General features: G+C 42.1%; 1 protein-coding gene across 1 annotated transcript; it reads right to left on the bottom strand.

Moving 5' to 3' along the window:
- Positions 1–66: 66 nt before the first annotated feature.
- cdh15 (cadherin 15, type 1, M-cadherin (myotubule)) lies at positions 67–19,935 on the bottom strand. The gene is made up of 14 exons (XM_083999861.1): positions 19,649–19,935; positions 10,414–10,581; positions 8,939–9,094; positions 8,366–8,510; positions 7,819–8,000; positions 7,597–7,725; positions 7,306–7,488; positions 6,825–7,069; positions 6,582–6,718; positions 5,928–6,158; positions 5,580–5,819; positions 4,738–4,886; positions 4,368–4,553; positions 67–989 (listed from the first exon to the last, which is right to left on the bottom strand). The coding sequence occupies exons 1-14, from the start codon at positions 19,697–19,699 to the stop codon at positions 789–791; spliced, it is 2,403 nt and encodes an 800-aa protein (XP_083855987.1). The 5' UTR covers positions 19,700–19,935; the 3' UTR covers positions 67–788.
- Positions 19,936–20,262: the final 327 nt, after the last annotated feature.

Genomic DNA, 20,262 nt, shown 5'->3' with positions numbered 1-20,262 from the left:
AGCATTTTCTCTCCGGTGGTACCAGATACATCTGTCCATGAATGAATTAAGACTCAACCTAGTGCAGCCTGTTTCATAATGAACAGCACAGACACAAAATAAAAGATTTACATTTATTCCATAGACACCAGTAAAATCTAAATTCAATAAACATATTTAAAAAAGAAAAAAAAAAGACATAAGTTTTCACCTCCAAATAATTTGCAGACTATTGTGTTGAGTTGAGTAATAACTTGCTGCTGCGACGGCTTGAAAAAGTTAAACAGATGCTGGAATGGAGGATTTGTGATCAAAACAGAAGAACAAACAAAATCAATATCAAAGCAAATTCATCTTATAAAATAATCATGTATATAAAAAAAAGTAAATACATTTAAAAGATTTTTATAGACCTCAGGCTTGTTGGTATGCGTCATTACTGAGACATCCAAGTCTGAAGGATAAACAAAACCAGACATGGACACACATTTCAACACACTTTCTGTTTTTGCCTTGTATCATGCACAGGTCCTTTTCCTCGTGGCCCATCATGTCAACAAACCATTTTACTGCCTCATTTGCTTTTCCTGAGCAACTCACAGAAGTCTGCAGTGAGCCCAGTTTGTCTGCTGTGTCCAAATGATCCTCAATAAAAACCTAAAGCACATTAGATTAACGTCCTGTGGTTTTGCATAGCATTTATTTTTCCTTTGCACACTTCAAATTTCAGACTAAAATCTCTCCATTTGTGTCCAGAAAATCACCCGAGGCTTGATCTTTTTTTTTTTTTTCTCTTTGCGTTGTCCATCTTAACGTGGGTCATACATGCTGGCCAGTTTCTTAAAGCGTGGTCCCCAGTCGTTGAGGTAGTCGTAGTCCTGGTCTCCATCAGAGCTACCTGAAGCAATGGAGCTGAGGCTGCCTGCCAGCGAGCCCTCTCCCTCGTAGTCGTAGATCAGGGCTGTGTCATATGGAGGCACGTTAGGATCGTTGTCTGCAGCCTCGAGGCCCTGAAGGAAGAATAATTACAAGGTTTTTAGCAGTGTTGGGAACGTTACTTTTAAAAAGTAATTAGTTATAGTTACTAATTACTTCTCCCAAAAAGTAACTGAGTTAGTAACTCCACTACTTCACTATAATAGTAACTAGTTACCAGGGAAAGTAACTATTGCGTTACTTTTTCTTTCTTTTTTTTAAGTTTAAATATGTCGAAGAATTTGGATTTTTTTCTCTCATTTTTAAATTGTATTTTATTGTTTTCATATATTTCACTGATCGCAATTATGGAATGCGAGTGTGTGTTTTATTGAAAGCGAGGCTGCCTATGAAAATAGGTTACAGTGGGTTTTTTAAGTGCTGTGGCTACAAGCAAATCTCATATTGTCTCTGTACAAAGACAACAAAGACCTTTTTAAATGTGAAAACAGCGGAGACCTATTCAAGATTTGCGTTTAATAACAGGCGAAACATCGAAATTAATTTATTCATGGCCACATTAAGTGAAATTATTAACTTTACCGATTATCCATCTGATTATCTGTCCTGCTGCGAGCGCACAACAGGGTATCTGCGGATCCTTAAAAAGTCTTAAATTCATGTATCTAAAATTAAGGCCTTAAAAAGTATTACATTTATTAGAAAATTCTAAGATGGTCTTAAATATATAATACACAGCATCATAAAATACGTATGCACTTAAACTTTTATATGAAATAACAGGGTATGCGCGCGGGGTCTTAAAAAGTCTAAAATGTGAAAATCTAAATTTTAGGTCTTAAAATGTCTTAAATTTGTTGAATTATTGTGTTCAAGTCTTAAATAATTTTAGACAGGTCTTACATTTTCTTATGCCCACCATGGGCGAGCATTTCACTCGCATTTGCCCCTAAAAAAAACAAACATGTGTGAACCGGAAAAATCACAAAAAGAAGGAGCACACGATTGGTCAAAAACTACAAATCCCACAATTATCTGGCCTCAACAATAACAGTAGTTAGTGTAAGTAAGGGAGAGTGGAGCTGTCGGTGAAAAGAGGAAACAACGCCACGTCTGGTCCTGTTCTGTGTTGTTCGTTCACACGTCACCGTTTATTCGTTACGTCCGCGCCGCGGTGTAAAAGGCCGTGACGCAAAGACGCGATTAGGCGCGAGACGCGGTAGACGCGACTTTTTTTTTTTTGCGACGCTACACCCGATTCTTTTATGGCGACGGGACCTTCGCGTCTTCGTCCTTTTCATCGTGTTTGGTGGGAAGACCCACGAGGGGCTTCCCACCAAACACGAGGAACGCTTTTTTTTCGCTCGAGTTTATACGCGCGACCAAACGCGAGATACGCGAGAAATGCGATTTATCGCTCGTTTTGACTTTGTGTAAATTCGCGTCTTCACGAGCCCGCCCATTTTCACTACAACAACAACATTTCTGCTCTCACCAACCATGGTTGAGGTCACAACGCTGCTGTAGCTGCTCTGGAAGAGTTCCAGCTGATGAGCTACAGAGACTTTACAGTCAAAGAGGAGCAGTGCGTCGCTGTGTCGGACTGTTTGGATTTAATGAAGAAGCTGCACAGAGTCAGGTGAGCAGAAGCTCAGGACAAACACTTCGCTCCGGGACATAATGTAGCTACACCTCACATGTTCTTGTCTTTTACCTCAGGGAGATTAAAGTAGTGTCTGTTTCCACTTTCCCTCCGATCTCGGCAGCTTCCCTCTGCTAGTCTGTGTGTGTGAGGCTAAACTGCGTGCGTGTGTGGTTTGTGTACAAACTGAACACTGCCTCTGATTGGCTTAGCATGAAACCTTACTCTGCCTCAACCAATCATCATCACTTATGCGGTTGTCTCGTCCCTCCCTCCTCCCCCCTCCCCTCACCAAAGGAGAGGAGGAAAAAAAACAACAGTTTAGCAGCTTCTGTGTCTGAGATGAGATGAGCCAAGTCGGAGGATAACGGCTTCACTGAGTAGTTTGTAACGCGCCTCATTTAATTGTCGGTAACGGTAACGGCGTTGTAACGTGGAAATAGTAATTAGTTAGATTACTCGTTACTGAAAAAGATAACGCCGTTAGTAACGCCGTTTATTTTAACGCCGTTATTCCCATCACTGGTTTTTAGTATACTTAAAGCAGAAGTAAGTGATATATTTGTGTTAATATAAGTCTTAAATAGTTATATCTTCCGACAGCAATCACTTACATAGAGTGTTTGGTCTGAAACACGGGTCTCTCAGTCACTCTGCTCTGCTCTGAGCCGAAGAGAAAACATTTATCGTATCCTACAGTTTTTATCCAATGAGGAGAGAGAACGGCATGCAGGGCTGTGTGTGCAGCCAAGGAACGCCGTGAATGTGGTGACGTAGCGACGAGGACTGTTATGGTGCGTTCAAGGAAACTCGTATTTTTCCGACCGTGAAGTGGTACCAGTTCGATCTGGTACGAGTTCACCGGTCGGAAGTTACGAGTGGCCGTTATAGTGACTTTCACCGGTAAAACAGGTCGGAAAAACACAAGTGGGTTGCCTGAAACGCTACAAAGTCGTAAGTTGTGACTTGAAGCTGTAATTTACGATTTCAAAAGCCTGCCTGGAACGCAGCATTAGCGAAAACGACCGGACCACTTACTTCTGCTTTAAGTAGGCTATACCTGAAATATAAGCATTCATGTGGGGAAAGGAAGGAAGGGGAAAACTGATACTTGTTCTATTACACTGATCTCTCCAGGTGAAAAGACGATGGCACTTATTCTAGAAAGTGCTGAAACTAAAAAAAAATAATAATATTGCACCATTTAAAAAAAAAAAGGTTGATGTTCAGCAATACTGACACAAACATCACACACACACACACACACACACACACACACACACAACCAGCATTACAGCATCCTCATACTGTTCTGCTGCTAAAATGTTATTATTATGCTAATTATGCTATTATGTTCACCTGTATACTTTCAAATATTATGAAGTATACAGTAATTATGCTTCATGAGAAACAACAGATGATATTTCTGACTTTTTTTGCTACTTATTTCACATCTCAGGCTGCATACAGGCTGTTTAGTGGAGGTTACACTATGCTCCTGTACAGACGTCTCCAGGCTTAAAGACCACTGCGTGTTTTTCAGTAAAATTTAAGTGATCCATATTATTCAAAGCTAGTGACAAAAGAATTGTGGATAATAAATTTAAACTATCTACTGTTATTCCCAACTGATCACCAGTGAAAATATGGACATGATTTATAATTACAGGTCCAAATAAGCCTAAAAAAGCATCAGAAAACATGAAAGCCTAGAATGAGTTCCTGTCTCCAGCTCCGGGCCTCTTTGATTATAATTTTGTGCTTTAAAAAAAAGAGTTTTTTCAGAACTTTAATGGCAGAAGCCTCTCACATCATTGATGTAGTCCTCGATGTCAGTGGGATCTGCAGGAGGCCTCCGTGGGTAGGTGGGCGAGGGCAGGTTCTGCGGGGCGTCCTTCCTGAGGGGCTGCTTTCCTCGAGGAACACCGGGGTAGTAGGACCCCGGTGTTGAAGGTGCATCATGGGGATTCCACAGCATGTCGATGTTAAAGGCATTCTGCACGGAGAGAGGAAGTGGTGATGGCTGAGCATTTCATCAGGAAACCACCAGAGTGAATGCTGCACCCTCTCCAATCAGTATCCATGTTAGCCAGACCACAGGATTGTTCAGACTTGTACACTTGACTTTCAATTCAATACTTCAGTACAGCCTTAAAAACACATGACCTGTGTAACCTCACCTCATCCTCCTCACCCCCTCCCTGCTCGTCATAGTTTAGGACATTGTCCCGAATATCGTCCTCCGATTCTCCAACCAGCAGACCTGTTCCCTTCTTGATGTGGTGGCGTCTCCCACAGGTGGTGATCGCCACGGCCAGGAGGAGCAGCACTGCAATAAAACCACCAATTGATTAGTGGTTTCCAGTTATAGGACTGCAACTACCTTTTTTCCCCCCCTGAAAAGCAATTTATTGATTGATCTTCATGTGACATTTTGGCCCATTGCCATAATACCTATAGTCTTAGCATTAGGTTTGTTACCTTTAATTGTCGGTGCAAACTATTCTTAGAACGGCGGAGCAGAGCCGCGAGCTGCTCAGAGCTATGCTATGGAGGCTAATAGGATTTCTTGGTTTTGCATGAATTTACCTCGAAAACAACTCTGTCTGGTAACGTTCTGTTATTATCTCATAGCGTGGTGAATGTGCAGGTCACAACTTGTCCACCAGAGCGTTTTGGAGTTGTTGGATTTTGTATTTGATGAGTTTGATGAGGGAAACCAAGAAATCCCACTAGCCTCCGTAGCGTAGCTCTGAGCAGCTCACGACTCTGCTCCGCCGTTCTAAAAATAGCTTGCACCGACAATTAAAGGTAACGAACCTACTGCTATTACTAAAGGGATTATGGCAATGGGCCAATTTGCCAAAATGTTGAACTATCCCTTTAAGTTTAGTGGTTCAAGATCTAGTGACACCTTGACAAAAGAAGCAACAGCTTATAGGATGAATCTTTCTTCCTGGACAACGAAAATATGACATTTGACAGACGACACAATTATCTTATTCAACAACTTTTGACTTACACAGTAGGAGTGCAATACTGGCCATGATGATGATGAGAGCGATGAAGTTGATTCCCACACTGGAGCCTAATATCGCCCCCAACTCAGACTTACAGTCGCCGAAGGAGTCGCAGACACACACGGTGACATTGACCTGAGCGTAGGCACCCAGACTTGGGCTGCCAGAGTCCGACACAATCAGAGTGACCACGTACTCTCCCGCCTCCAGCTCCACGGTGGGCTGTAGCACAGCATGAGTATCTGCAGCAGGAAGGAAAATAGAAAAAGCAAAAAAAATGAGAAAGGTGTGATACTAGAAGAGCTGCAGTGACGTCTTTTCATCCCTCTCTACTGATGCTCTTTTCTTACCATTGATTTGAATAACAGTCCAGTTGGATGGCAGAGGATCCGCCATTTCAAAGATGAAGGGTGCAGCGTGCGGGGGAAAGTCTTCATCCACTGCAGTCATAACCAGACCAGATTTGGACCGGCCTGAATCCCTGCACACAGAGCCACTCAGAGGGACGAGCTGAGGGGGGAAGTCGTTGGTCTCCTTCAGTGTGACGGCAACTGTGGCTGTGGTCGACACACCCTCATCATCTACAGGAGGGAACACAACGTACAATGCTTAATCATCCTATATCACAACAACCTTTTGTCTGTTAATCTAGATGCAAATAAAACAGATTATATTCTGTATCAGTATGTTTTCTTTTTAAAGAGTGGAAAATACAGCTAAGATGAGTTACTGTCACGTTTTTATCACAACTGAACTTGCAGGACATGTTTTTGAAGCAGAGATATTGATGTAATGTGCAACGACCTGACCTGTTACACAAGGCTGTAACTTGAAAACATGAAATACAAACAGTGTGGCCCAAGTTATAGTTTACGTAGTTTAAGTTCAATGTTTCTTTTCCTCTTTGCTTTTAAAGGCAAAATTCTTGCTACATTTTCTGTGATTAGATATTGGCATTGCTAGACTTTTTTGTGCTTGGAATACAAATAGGTGGATGAACTGACCTGTGACCTTCACAACAGCATTGTAGATGTGGTTTTTAACATGTGGCGATCGCATGTTAAACGTCCTCCTGGCTCGAATGTCTCCAGTATCTCTGTCGATCTCCAGCCATCTCTCAGGATCTCTGCTAATCTCATATCTGTCACGCAGAGAGGGTGCAGTATTATATATCTTATTCACTGACATTTTTAGAAACAGCAAATTCTCTTAACTGCTCTTTTACTGCTGCTGCTGCTGTATCTCACCTCAGGACAGAATTATCAGGGTCAAAGGCAATATTGATTTTCAGTAACGTCCCAGGGATCACAGACTCAGGCACCACAATCTGTATCGGGTCCTCTTTGAAACGTGGAGCTTCGTTCTCGTTCACGACCGTGACCAGCACTTCAGCTGTGCTCACTGGGAGGTTAGGAGCCTTGGTGCTCAGAGCATTGACGTTCTCCACAGCCAGAATCAGTGTGTGTGTGCTTTGTCCTTCATAATCCAGGGGCTGCAATACAAGACAGAACATACTGTTTGTGGTAGAAGTCTGCAACATCACGCATTTTGAAAATCTACATATTTCATACAGAACAGTCCATGGAATAATCATTTCTTTAATTTAAATGTGTCTGTCTCTTGACTTTAGATACATGGCATGAGTCTAGATGTTTGATCAAAAACTAGATATGTGATGGATACTCATAACTTATTCAATTATCATCCAATAATCATCACAGTCTGTACCTTCACCACTGTGAGAACACCCTGGTTGGTGGCGGGATCTGTCGTGACGGCGAAGAGGCCGCTGGGGTCGTTGGTAATGGCGTACTTTGCCTCCCAGTTTCCTGTTCCGGGATCATCTCTGTCCGTCACATTCACTCGTCCGATCTCAAAGTCCTGCCTGTTCTCCACTGCCACCATACTGTACTGTATGCACGCAAATAAAACACAGAGCAAAGGATTGATGGATTGATGGATGGTTTATAAATGACTATTGAAAACATCTCGTTTGTCACATTATTGTCTGAGACTCACCGAGGCAGGGCTGAATTGTGGGGCGTGGTTGTTGATGTCAGATACATGTATGATCGCTTCTCCTTCATTAGTCAGTCCCATGCCGCTCATATCAGCAACCTGGAGTTTTAACCTGAAACCTTTCACCACCTAAGACAGAACACAGAACACTTTAATGAAATGAAAAAAGTAATATAACACTCTGCAAAAAGTCGGTATCTTTACTTGAACACTTCCTCTTACCTCTCTGTCCAGACCCACGTCCCTCGTGTAGATGGCTCCTGTCTCGTTGTTGATACCAAACATGGTCTTGGTAACGGCGTTGGCAGGAATGCTCTCCTGACCGATGATGGAGTAGCTCAGATATGCGTTGTCTGTCGTCGGGTCATCGGCATCAGTGGCTGAAACTGACATCACTGACGTTCCTGTTGAAAATAAACCAGACAGTGCATTTACAGTAACAGTGGAAAATGTGGAAATTGGAAAAATTGGAACTGGCAATGGGAAAATTGAAGCCACTGGTAAATCTTTATGTTATGTTATGTTATGTTATGTTATGTTATGTTATGTTATGTTATGTTATGTTATGTTATGTTGTGTTATAGCAGCTATACAGTAAGAGTAACTACATACTATCGTTTCAATGACATACAAAACAGACAGTTATCAAAAAGGTTGAGAAAAGTTACTTTATAAACCATAAACTGAAGCTACTTTAGAGAGGAAATGTAACAAGATAAGAAATTTTAAAGTTAAATGGTATTCGTGCACGTGATTCATGGATGTATACCTGGGACTGAGAACTCAGAGACCATGCCAATGAACTGGCTCTTGGTGAAAGCGGGTCTGTTGTCGTTCTGATCCAGCACCACGATCTCTATGGTGGTGGGATTCTCCAGTCTCTCTCCACTGGGGGACAGTGCAAACGCTTTAAGCTGCACACACACAGAGAGAAAACAGACAATGTTTGTTAATAAAAAACTACATTAATAACATTCATGATGGCCGTGGGTATTTATTTATGCTATGTGCAAACAACATATTGATGGAAATGGCAGAACGACATGTGCAGGATGTATGGTTCAACATCATGGGTTACATCACAAGTCATCTGGTGTGAAACATTCAAGTTTCTCCCTAGATGCCCATTAAGGCCCTTTGGAGACTGACCTCTGGCTGTTTGTGCTGGTGCCTGAGACACTGATACATGCTTTAAGACAAAAACATGGAGCCGCACTCTGAAACACGTGGGTGAGGGCCCTTTTGAGTGCTTTGTGTAAAGAACCTTCGTTTGATTGGTCTATAAAACCCATTTCAAGTGTCTGGGTGATTTAAAACGCCACACCAATAAATGCTCTCTTACTGTGAAGCTGTTGTATTTCTCTCTGTCCAGCGGCCTCTTGCTCCGGATCACTCCCGTTTTATCGTCTATCTCAAACAGATTCTTGGGGTCCTGGTCCACGCCCGGTCCTTCCAGCTTGTAGATCACCTCACCTGTGAAGATCTTGTCCGATTTGATCTAGAAAGAGGACAGAAGATAACGTTAATGATTGTTTTAAAAAGAAAAAGAAAAAAAAAACCTCATGAGAAGATGCATGGGGGATGGGGTTGAAAGCCAGATGTCCCAACACCAGATGTTGAGTATGTTGACAGTCAGGGACCTTGAGTGTTCATACTGAGCCAAGCCTTTGACATATGGCAGGAAACAATACTCTGAACTAATACTTTATGCATTTTGCGTTCTCTTTATTTGACGTGTTGCCTCTGCAGCACGTTCATCACTTTCTAAACGTGTTTCAATATTTCTCTTTGTACAGTATATATACTCTCAGCCCTTACCACAACATTTACATTTCACATGTCTTTTAAACACTTGTCTATGCTGTCCGTGATGAAGAATTACAATCAGCGCTGCATGGCTGTATATAGCACTGTGCTTATCTGGATTCAATATTTAGCTCTTTACAGAATGAGCCTCAGGCATCAGCTCATTAAAGCGTTTAAATAATGAGGGTTTTGTCTTCGGAAGAAAAACACTGGACCTTTTGTCGCAGTCTAGTTTTCATCAAGTATTATTCAGAAACATTTCATATTAATGTGATTGTATCAGATTTATATCTTTTATATGACTGACTAGCTCTACATTGTACTGCGAAAAACAACGCATTACACAAGTCATCAGATATTCTGGCTCTTTGTCTTGGCTAAGTAACGTTTTGGCATGACACACATCAGCCACATATTTTACATACCTTGAAGATTTCTTATTTTACAACTTGATAGCTGGAAAGTTGTAGGCAAGTTTATAGAAATAAAAAAGAACTCATGCACATAACTTTTGGTTATCGTCAATGAAATTGATAGCCACTGTCTGGAGATGATGAGGCTGAATTTGTCTGAGTCTGTCTCCCTGTCTCCAATTGTTTGAGAGATTTTATTTTCAAAATAATTTGACTTTTATAAGATTTGATTGAACTGGCACTCACTATTGGCTGGAGAGAGTTTCCCTGATGGGCCGCAAGAAGGAATATTACTAAGAAGAGTGAATTTCTATTGTCAACCGTAACTGATATGTCAGACTGAAGCCTCAAATTAGCTTCAGATCAACTTTTTGAGACATTTGTTGCACTGATCAAGGACTATGTGGATTTAATCCCCCACCACTTAACGAAATGAATTGGAAACAATCTGCATGAGCAGAGGGAACAATTACAGCAAACAAAACCTGCTTTAATGTACTCTACATATGGGCGCCTGAGAACTGTCTTTACACAGAGTTGAAATATTGTGAACCTATCCTTTTATACCTGAAGTATTCCACTGATATAACATGTTTACCTGGACAAGGTCTTCGGGAACCTGCTTGCTGTTCTCCAGCACTCTGATTGGAGGGATGATCCAGTCCCTCTTCACCCTGACCACTCCTTTGCCGTGGCTCCTCCAGGGGTTGAGAACCTGAGGATGCAGCTCTTTCTCGCTGTGATGAGCTTCTGTGGAGCTCCACACCTGCAGGAAACAACCGCATGAGCATGAGAATCACATCAGAAAAGCCACAGGAATGTGCATTCGATTAAATATGAATCATCACGTGCGTATAAATCAGACACGGAGGTATAATGTAAATATAATGTCAGTAAGTCGGATCGCATTAACTGTACCCCAGACATTCTCCATCATGGAAAACTCAAATCATGTCATTATAGATATTTGCAGCTGCTTAAAAGACGTTCAAGTGTATACTACAGTGTATAACGCTCCCCCAGTGGCCTGATGGGATGGCTGCAGACCAGCATGTACGGCTGTAATGTGAAATCCATGGGATTGTTCGGAGGCAGAGGGGATGAAGTGATGCGGCTTCGGGTTTCACTCACTCATACTCGTCTTTGTCAGCTTCCTTTGATCCGGGTGCAAATTCAACTCAGGACGAGGAAACACAAACACTCGTGCTCATTTGACGAAACCCTCCTTCACCACGTTGCTTTTGCCTTGAACACGTTCACACAAATACACCCACACACACCCACCCACCCACACACACACACACACACACACACACACACATTTGTGGGTTTCTCACACTCACACAACAGCTGTCGACTATGGATTTAGATCCTGTGCTTTCCCACCCGCATTCCCACTCACACACACAAATTCCCCTTTATGCTTAGCTCTGCACCTGACTGGGAGTTTGGGGTCACCTTACGGATCTGCTCGGCTGTAGGAATTCCACAGACACACTCATATCCAGACTTTCTCACACACACACACATGCATTCACACAGATATGCATACATGTCATCAACACAACACCAACCCACGCACAAGCATATATATATATACACATTTCCGTAAGCTGCTTCCTGCTCTGTGGGAATCTACATCCCATATGTTAAACAGCTCACAGACATGATCCTCAGACCCGGAGGTATAAGCTTCAAATGTACTGAATATTGATGAATAATGTCTTTTCGGTGAGCTGAGACTAGATAAACGAAATAACAAATCAGTGGATATGAATATTTTGTGAATGGCCTGTGGTTCCTTCGCTGTCTCTGGGGTTGGGTGATGTGATATTCTGATCCTCTGGCACGCTGGTGGACAGAGTGGGGAGGAATGGGAACCATGGCGGGCATCTGCGGGCCGAGTCAGAGGGCAGGCTAATCTTAGCCTGTTCTATATTCTTGACCCCTACCTATTTAGCTTTTTGTAGCCGCCGTCATCCACACACTCTCAGAGTTGTTTATACTCACATTCCAACAGGCCATGTCTCCGCACAAACTCATCCCGATAGCTATCTACTTCCACTACAACCAAATTTAAGACTTATGCATGTATGAGCTCTCCAAACCTTCCTCTGGCATGGCGTGCATTCTGCATTGTTACCTAACCTCAATGTCAGTAACAGATGCATCACAGCTGTATTTCCAAATATAGCACTTTCTAGGTTTGACTGATTTGTGGACACATGGGACACACGAACACCTTTTCTTTTCTTTTTTTTTAACTGTGAGAATGCGCACACAGTTCAGTGCAGACCAGCGTTGGCTTCAGTGCAAGTTTCTTCAAACTTAAAAACACATCGCACAACTTGTACAGTTGATCCCTATACTTGATTTCCAAACAAACAGTGGCAAAAATAAGTTTAATGGATGACTGTGCTCACGTTACATAAACATAAAGAAATGAAAGGAACATTAGTAGATGGTACAAAGCTGAGGATGATGATGGATGGATAGATGATGTCATTCTTTTTGCAGGTATTCCAGCTTAAACACAATAATTCACCAAAGAAAATGACCTCATGATGGTCAAGACATTTGTAAATCTCACTTGTCACACTTGTAAATCTCAAATGGTGCTGGAGGAAGTCAGAAGATCACTTGGACATATCATTTGAAAACCATCAGACCATATGTCGATGTTGAGATATTCTCCATGGGGCCTGTGAAAATTTGACCTTCGGTTCGACGACAGGAAAAGTCGGAGTCTTCCATAGTCATGGGACACACGGTGTGTCCGGGCATCATGGATATCTGTGCCTGATTTCATGGTCGTCCATCTAAAGGATGTCGAAATATAAAAACCAGAGATTCTAACCTGCTGGTGTCACGAGTCACGACAGGAAAAGTCAATTGACCATTAAAAGTCTGTAAGATTAATGATCAGGGGATTATGAATATTTCTACAAGTTTGTCAGTCAATGAAGTAGATGGTTCAGCCTTGTCCATAGTGGTGAAATGACAGACCAATGTGTTGTTAATATGGCTAAATATGTAAATTCAACTATTTGGACCACCAATGGTAAAAAAGGAAAGATTGCATTTAACCTATTAAAGAACATTTTGCAAAGTTTCATACAGTCTTTATCAATGGTTCTATTACACAACTGATCAATGAAATATATCCAATAGAAGGAGAGTGGAAACCATTGACACCACTGCGATAAATGTAAGAAATCTGACAATGTTTGATGATTAAAGAGCTGTGTAAAGGAGTAAAGGGTTGCTCCATGTTTTGTGGTTTGATTGATTTTGGCTTTGGCTTCACCTGAACAGCTGCAGTTGAACTGTACATGAAAAACTAATGTAAAATTATAGCTGCTGCGCAGCAATGGGTCGGGTCCGGGCTACTTTTGGGCAAATTTAGGCAATTCTGAGCAACAAACAGGAGAATAGGAAGACAGGACAGTTGACCTTAAAATGTTCAATTTGCATCAGTTGAGGATTGAACCCACAACCTCTGGAACCAAAGACCGTTGTCTACCACACTGAGCTAATTGACAAGTGGCAGTGCAACAGTGGCTTCACAAGTTGAGTAAACCATTCACTGTCGCGCAGGCAGATTTGAAACCACAGTAAAAAGAAAAATCAGTTTTTGAGGTAAAATAATGATATGTATTTGTAAAACATCTACTGTGACTCTAAGATGTTAGGAGCCTTCGCACATGGTCCAGTCCAAGCTATTTGGATTTTTAAATTTAGAGACTTGCTGTGATGCCACCATTAGGACAATTGTGTTGTATTTCGTGTTGAGGACAACTGACATTTTGATCTGTCATCATCATCATCATCACCCTTGCTGGGTCTCGAACTCACAACCTCTGACACCAAGAACCAGCTCCTAACTCGCTGAGCTAATTAGCTGGTAGTGAGACCTGCTGTGTAGCTTCATTTATCCACTCAAGTGAGTCAGTGCCCGGGCAGCTGTTGTGAACGCAGATTTCAAAAATGGTCAGAAAATCAGAAATTCTGTTATCTAAACAAAAATCTGTTAATACATAAATTGCATCTAGACAGCAAAACAGCTTGAGGACATGTGACATTTTGATCTGTCATCATCATCATAACCCTTGCTGGGTCTCGAACTCACAACCTCTGACACCAAGAACCAGCTCCTAACTCGCTGAGCTAATTGGCTGGTAGTGAGACCTGCTGTGTAGCTTCATTTATCCACTCAGGTGAGCCAGTGCCCGGGCAGCTGTTGTGATGAAATGGTCAAAAGTCAGAAATTCAGTCATCTAAACAAAAATCTGATAATACATAAATTGCATCTTGACAGCATGGAAATGTTGGTGATTTGTTTTTAATAATAAGTGTTTTGCTTCATAAGAGAAAATCTGATGTTTAAAAATTCCACACTCACATTGACTGCAGTTGTTCCCATGAGAGCAGAATTCAAAATGTTCTCAAAAATTCAGTTTTTGAGATAAAATTCTGATATTTGCCAAACTTCATCAACCATGACTCCAGAATATTGTCATTTTTTTTCAGGAAGTTTGAAAATGTATTTAGCAAGAATTTGATGGTATATGTTTACAGTACTGTTTACAGTCAAATGTTTTCATGCACTGCAGGCTCAATTTTTGCTTAATCAAAAATCCGAGAAACAAGTTTTGTGGAGGACAGTCTGGAGATGCTCTGTAGCAAGTTTGGTGACAATTGAGCAAAAATTGTGGGAGGAGATACATTTTAAAAGTTTTACAGTTATTGAAAAAAACAGAGTGATGGACTTTATAATTTGTAATAAGTTTAAGTGGACAAAAGTTTCAGCAGTATTGAGGCTACATTGTGGTGAAGTTTCAACACTGTAGCATCTACCGTTGGTTTGGTAGGAATTTTTAAAGTTTTTAAATTTAAACGCTTATTGTGCCCCCCCTAGGAGGGGGGGGCACATGTCCTTGGAGTTGAGTGAATCTGGCATGGGACTGAACCTTTGTGCAAAGTTTGGTGAGTTTTCGCCCATGGGAAGTATGACTTCCTTGGAAGAAGAAAGAAAGAAAGAAGAAGAAGAAGAAGAAGAAGAAGAATTCCTAGGAATACAATAGTGTCCTGTCAGCTGCGCTGCCCGGACCCTAATAAACACAGGACAGGCCTATGAGTTTTGCAGAATTTCCTGAATATAAAACACTAAAAAGTCGCCAAACTGTCAAGAAACACGTGTTATTCCACACACTTCCTTTTCACACACACCCTGTATCACTGTCATGTTCTGTCCCCTTCAATCTGAACTTAAGACGACACTGTGTTTTGGCTCCACCACCGAGCATCAGCCACTGTTTGTAATGTTTTTACCAGACGTACAGGCGGTAACAGCAAAGTGTCACGTTACCAATTAGACCAATGAGTTCCTTTTCTGTCGGGCTGAGTGATGACACCACACACAGATTAACTGTTTTGGAGGCTTTTCCCAGATACTTTTACAACTTGGCCTTTCACCTCCAGCCCTCACAGAAGTATGGACAGCTTGTTTGGAGATGATATGCCCTCACAGCAAGAACCGTGAAGCACTTTGCTGCTGAGGAGTGTTTACAGAGCTCGAGAAAGTTCGATTCTGCCTCTGTGATGTTTCCTTTGGAGAACAAGAAAGTGTTGATTCTTAAATAAAGAGATGTGCACGCACGAACATAACGTATCATAGTCAGTCTACTTAGATTTTCAATTCTATTTTGAATTTGACAATAACCTGAAGCTATAACAGTATTTGAATGCAGAATTATTGAAAAAGAGGACAGTGGCATCTCAATATTGTCATTTATAACAAGAACAACAACTAAGCTTGTCAGAAAGAGATGATGCGTGGGGGTCACATACAATACACTACACTCAAACATACAGACAACACACACACACACACTAACATTCACCATGTGTTGATAACTGTAAAATTGCTTTCCCTACTTCTACCACGGCTGCAAATGTATTAAATCTCACACATTCATTCACAAAGCCGAGGGAGCTGTCCACCTTCCAAGAAATGCCACTGGTACAAATGCATTACCTCTTGGACACGCATTCATAAACCATTACAGTTGTCCTCCGCATGCCAGTAAACTACCCTCGTTTCCCCGGCAATGGAAATGCCTATTACATGTTGGAAACCATTAACATCAGTTGACACTGTGGTTGATGTTAAGGTAATAGTGGCATGTTTACACCACCACTGTAAACGGTGCGGAGAGGGGGGAAAAAAATAAAGAAAATAAATGTTACTGTTACAAACTGTGAAATTTTTACAAAAATGCTATTTGTCATCTTGTGTGCTTTTTCAGAAAAGCACAGAGAGAACCACAAATAACTTAAAAAAAAAAAAAAAAAAACTCTGTCTGTAACGTGGCCGACAGTCCCTGTGGCCACAGGTCAAGAGGTCGCACAGGTGCCCCCGCCCCCCGGTCACTTCTGTTCCTGGACCTCAGACTCAGACAGACACTCAACCAGTTAGTCACCAGCAATACTGGTCCCACACCCCTACTCTTTGCTAAGTCATGACTGCCTGGCATGGGCATGGACACCCTATTTCTGGTGCCACAACAAGTGTGTGTGTGTGTGTGTGTGTGTCCTCTTGTAGCAGATGTCTGATCTGGGAATGCTGAGCACGGTTTGAGCATTGAAATAAAGACTGAGGAGAAAACTCAACAGAGACACAAACATGTTACTGAAAGGACATAAAGTAAAACAATGATATCGGACGGCTACAATCAATGTTGTGATACCCGATGAGCTGTGTTTCTCCTCTGCTTTCCCAGCATATAAACCCTATACATTTAATTGTAATCCTATTCATGAGAATAAACCCTAATAACCCTAACCAGAACAAAAACACAACACTTAAACTTTGCTGGATCCATTGGTGGTCGTTGCCTCACTGCAAACTCATGCACGTAGGAGTAATACAGTAGTAACATAATACAGTGCAATAGTTTGTAGAAAGTCCAACATTTCCAGAGAAAATGCAGAATATAAAATGCAAAAAATCAAGATAAGTCAAGGAAAGTTTCAGGTTTGAGATGGCAATAAGAAAAAAAGAATTATTGAGAATCATATATATAATGTGGTGACATCTATCAATGGTGATTAGGAATTGATCTTTCTACATTTCTGCACCTTATTAACAAGCTGTCACCATGTGTCTTCTCTTCCATGTCTCAGTCTGTTAGAAAACACTGATGCCAAAACAGGTCAGAAGGGAAAAGACTTCCGTGTTCAGCGGACGAGCTTTTTCTGATCTGGAAGTCGTCTCTCTCGCCTCCTGCTCCCTCTGAAACCCTAGTCAGTGTAAAACATCCTGCAGGTATCCACGCCCAGCAGGACCAGTGATTCAGACTAAATCCTCTGACTGATTGTTTCCGATGAGTGAGACCTCAGCGCCAGCTGGCCGCCGCTACAGTCTCTTGATTTGTACCCGATTTCATGGTTCAGGAGCAGCCCACTCCTCTTTCTGCAAGGGGGATTACAGAGCGGGACAAATGGCATCACGTATGCATCTGGGAACAGCTGTGGCAGCTGCCCACTCCTCGCCACGACATGCATCCTCCACAGTGGGCCTGAACGCTCTCCAGTTCAAAACAACACCAGCTTACTGCAAATTAAAAGAGCACAACTGAAGCACTGGTGAAAGCTCTCAGGTGACACTGATCAAAGCCTCTGGGTTGGACCGGCAGCTGCTGATGGTTAAATTCATTCAACACAGATTATTGATTTATTAGAATTAGTTTTGTTTTTACTGCAGTAACAGGCTCCATGGAAACCACTGAACAAACAGAACGGGTCGTGATTCATCACTTTGAACAATAGATACGTGTGATTAATCAGGTTTAGGGTTTGTTTAGAAAAAAATACAACAAATAATTAATTTTGTTGGCTATTTTTCATGTGTGAGTTTTTAGCATTTCTTGTTTAGCATATAGCAGTTTGTCTTCATTCAACAAGGAGGAAAAAGAGGGGCTTGAGATTTTGTAAATGACCACTACCAGTGATGTAGATTCACTTAAATGCATCATTTTCTACAAAATATGTTTTTAATGTTTATAGCTTGTTTCTGAGAGAAGGATGGTAGCAGTTGCCAACAGATTGCATTGGCAGAGAACTAAAAATCTTCATATAAATTACTCAAAGTATAATCCTCTTCTTCAGCATATCTGTGTATTCAGTATGTTCTGTACTGTTAACGGTTATTTTCTCCATGATGTTGACGTTGAATTACGATCGCAGTCCACCGCAGCTGCTGTTTCATGTGAAGGAGTCGGCTATAAACTTTTCAGAGCCTCATTTCAAGCTTCCTCTGTGGTTTGTATTTCATTTACAAAAAAAAAAAAGACAGATCTTTGGAGGATCAGACCGTTTTCCATTTAATCAAATCTGCAACACGGTAAACAAACCGAATAAGACACTTTCTGTTACTTGGTTATCGCCCCTCCTGGACTTTTAACACTTCTGGCATTCGAAAGTTGGAATTTAACCCCATGTTTAACCCCTGCAGAGTTTCAGCAGTTCTCTGATATCTGCATCAAAGCTGGGGACACAGGTCATGCTTCAGGGCTGCATGACACATCTTTCAAACTATTCACAGGATTATTTATTTATCGTCTCATAAATATAATTACCAGTGAGGATTTGACTGAAATGTTTTTTGTGTAATGTCACGACGAAGACGACGCACTCAGGCCTCCACTGTGACAAACTGGTTTTTCCCTGCACGGCTGCACCACCAGTGATCTATCACTCCCGTGTTGTCAGTGGTTTTTCCTCCACAATCAATTAGCCACGGGATATGAAAATGAACCATCAAAGTAGCATCAATGCACCATCAAGACTTTCAACCACAAAGAAAGATGAAATTTGGCCAAAACTTTAAACAGCTCACAACACGGTCACGGAGACACTTCACGATGAGTTATGGAGCACATTGGGGCAATGATCACCCGAGGCACACATGCTCAAACCCCCCCTCAACCTCAACCTTCTACTCCAAACACAGGGAAAGACTGATGGTGGTTGGAAGTGCTGTTGGTAATATGTCAGTTTACATTGCCATCCATTTCAGAGCTCATAATGGCCTCTGCTGACAGGGGCTATACTACTAATGATGCCCCGAGCCCTCTGTTCACATCTGGAGTCTCGTCCTCCTCAATAAGCTTCATCCTCCTCTCCTCTCCTCTCCTCTCTTCTCCCCCGAGTGCTGAGGAAATGTTTAGATCAGCCGCGGCCTCTGATTGCAGAGTCGGGTTGCGAGTCGCCTCTGTTGATGAAAACTAGCTGATGTTTTGGTCGAGGGCATCACTCAGGTAAAAACATAAACTGTGTATCTGAGGAGCAGGGGCGTCTAAAGGTCGCTCTCTAAACAGGATCACTGTGTGAAGAGGCAGGAAGTGAGATGAAGTGAGTTCAGACTTTGCAGGGGGTGCAGGCTGAATCTAGATCCACACAGCAGGAGAAGAGCTCAGTGCAGCACCTTTACAGCAGCCTATGAAACCCAATTACTTTCCTATTAACATTTTTATAGATATATAGAGTGAAGAGGGACATTCCTCCTTTACTAGCTCTATTACTCAGGCACCTGGGGTCTGCGTTCTTTTATAACTATTCTCTAATAACATATAATCATTAACTCAATACATAAACTAAACCATCAGCCGGAGGTACTGGGCCACAAAACTCAACTCGGTAAAGACAAGTTTAACAAACGCCAACCCTCTGAGTCTGTGACGAACAAGCTCACACAAGCTTCAAACGTCAAATGCATGAATTAAGTTTGTTTTTTGAGCATCAACCATAAAGAAGCAGTGACTTTAACTCACCTGGCAGAGCAGAGCACCCAGCAGACACACCATCAACATCTGCACGGCCATCCTCAGTACCTGCACTCAGTACGAACAGACCACTGATGGCTAAAAGATCTGAGGCTGGAAGAACTGGGCTCCTGAATGGTTTCACTGGGCGGAAAAAGGCCCGACTCTCCGACCCTGATTTCTGTCCCCCACTTTCTTTCCCCTCTCTCTCTCTCTCTGTCCTCTTGCTCCTGCGGTCTCTCTCCCTCTCTGTGTCTCCGTCTCTCTCTCCCAGCGTCTGTCTCTCACAGCTCCTCCCTGTCCATAGCAGGGGTATGTCTCACAGTCGCGGGGTAAGAGGGGGTTAGAATTTCAGCAGCGTCCCTCCCCAAGTACCCCAGCACATGTGCTGTCACTCACAGGGAGGAAGAGAGAGAGAGAGGGAGAGAGGGATGAAGAGAGAGGCAGGGCAGCTGTCGGTGGTGTGGACAGAAACAGTGTCCTCACCAGTTAAAAGCAAGTGAGTGAGTAAACTTCATTTAACACATCTCAAAAAAGTAGTTTAGAAAAGAGATGCAAAGGAAAAAGAGAAAGAAAAAAAGAACAGACAATATGTGAAACCTGTTGACATGCAAAGCAAGAAA

The sequence above is a fragment of the Trachurus trachurus genome (assembly GCF_905171665.1).
Source record: "Trachurus trachurus genome assembly, chromosome: 3".
Taxonomy (NCBI): Eukaryota; Metazoa; Chordata; class Actinopteri; order Carangiformes; family Carangidae; genus Trachurus; species Trachurus trachurus.
Note: the sequence above shows the minus strand (reverse complement) of the source record. Positions and strands in the feature narration are given on the sequence as shown.

What these genes read in the sequence shown, in the direction of transcription:
- cdh15 (XM_083999861.1), bottom strand. Translation starts at nt 19,699, where the DNA reads ATGGCCGTGCAGATGTTGATGGTGTGTCTGCTGGGTGCTCTGCTCTGC. An exon ending in TTCCCGAAGACCTTGTCCAG is followed by an intron (nt 9,095 to 10,413) that starts GTAAACATGTTA and finishes TCCTCTTTCTAG; the next exon opens with ATCAAATCGGACAAGATCTT. An exon ending in GTGTTCTCACAGTGGTGAAG is followed by an intron (nt 7,070 to 7,305) that starts GTACAGACTGTG and finishes CTTGTATTGCAG; the next exon opens with CCCCTGGATTATGAAGGACA.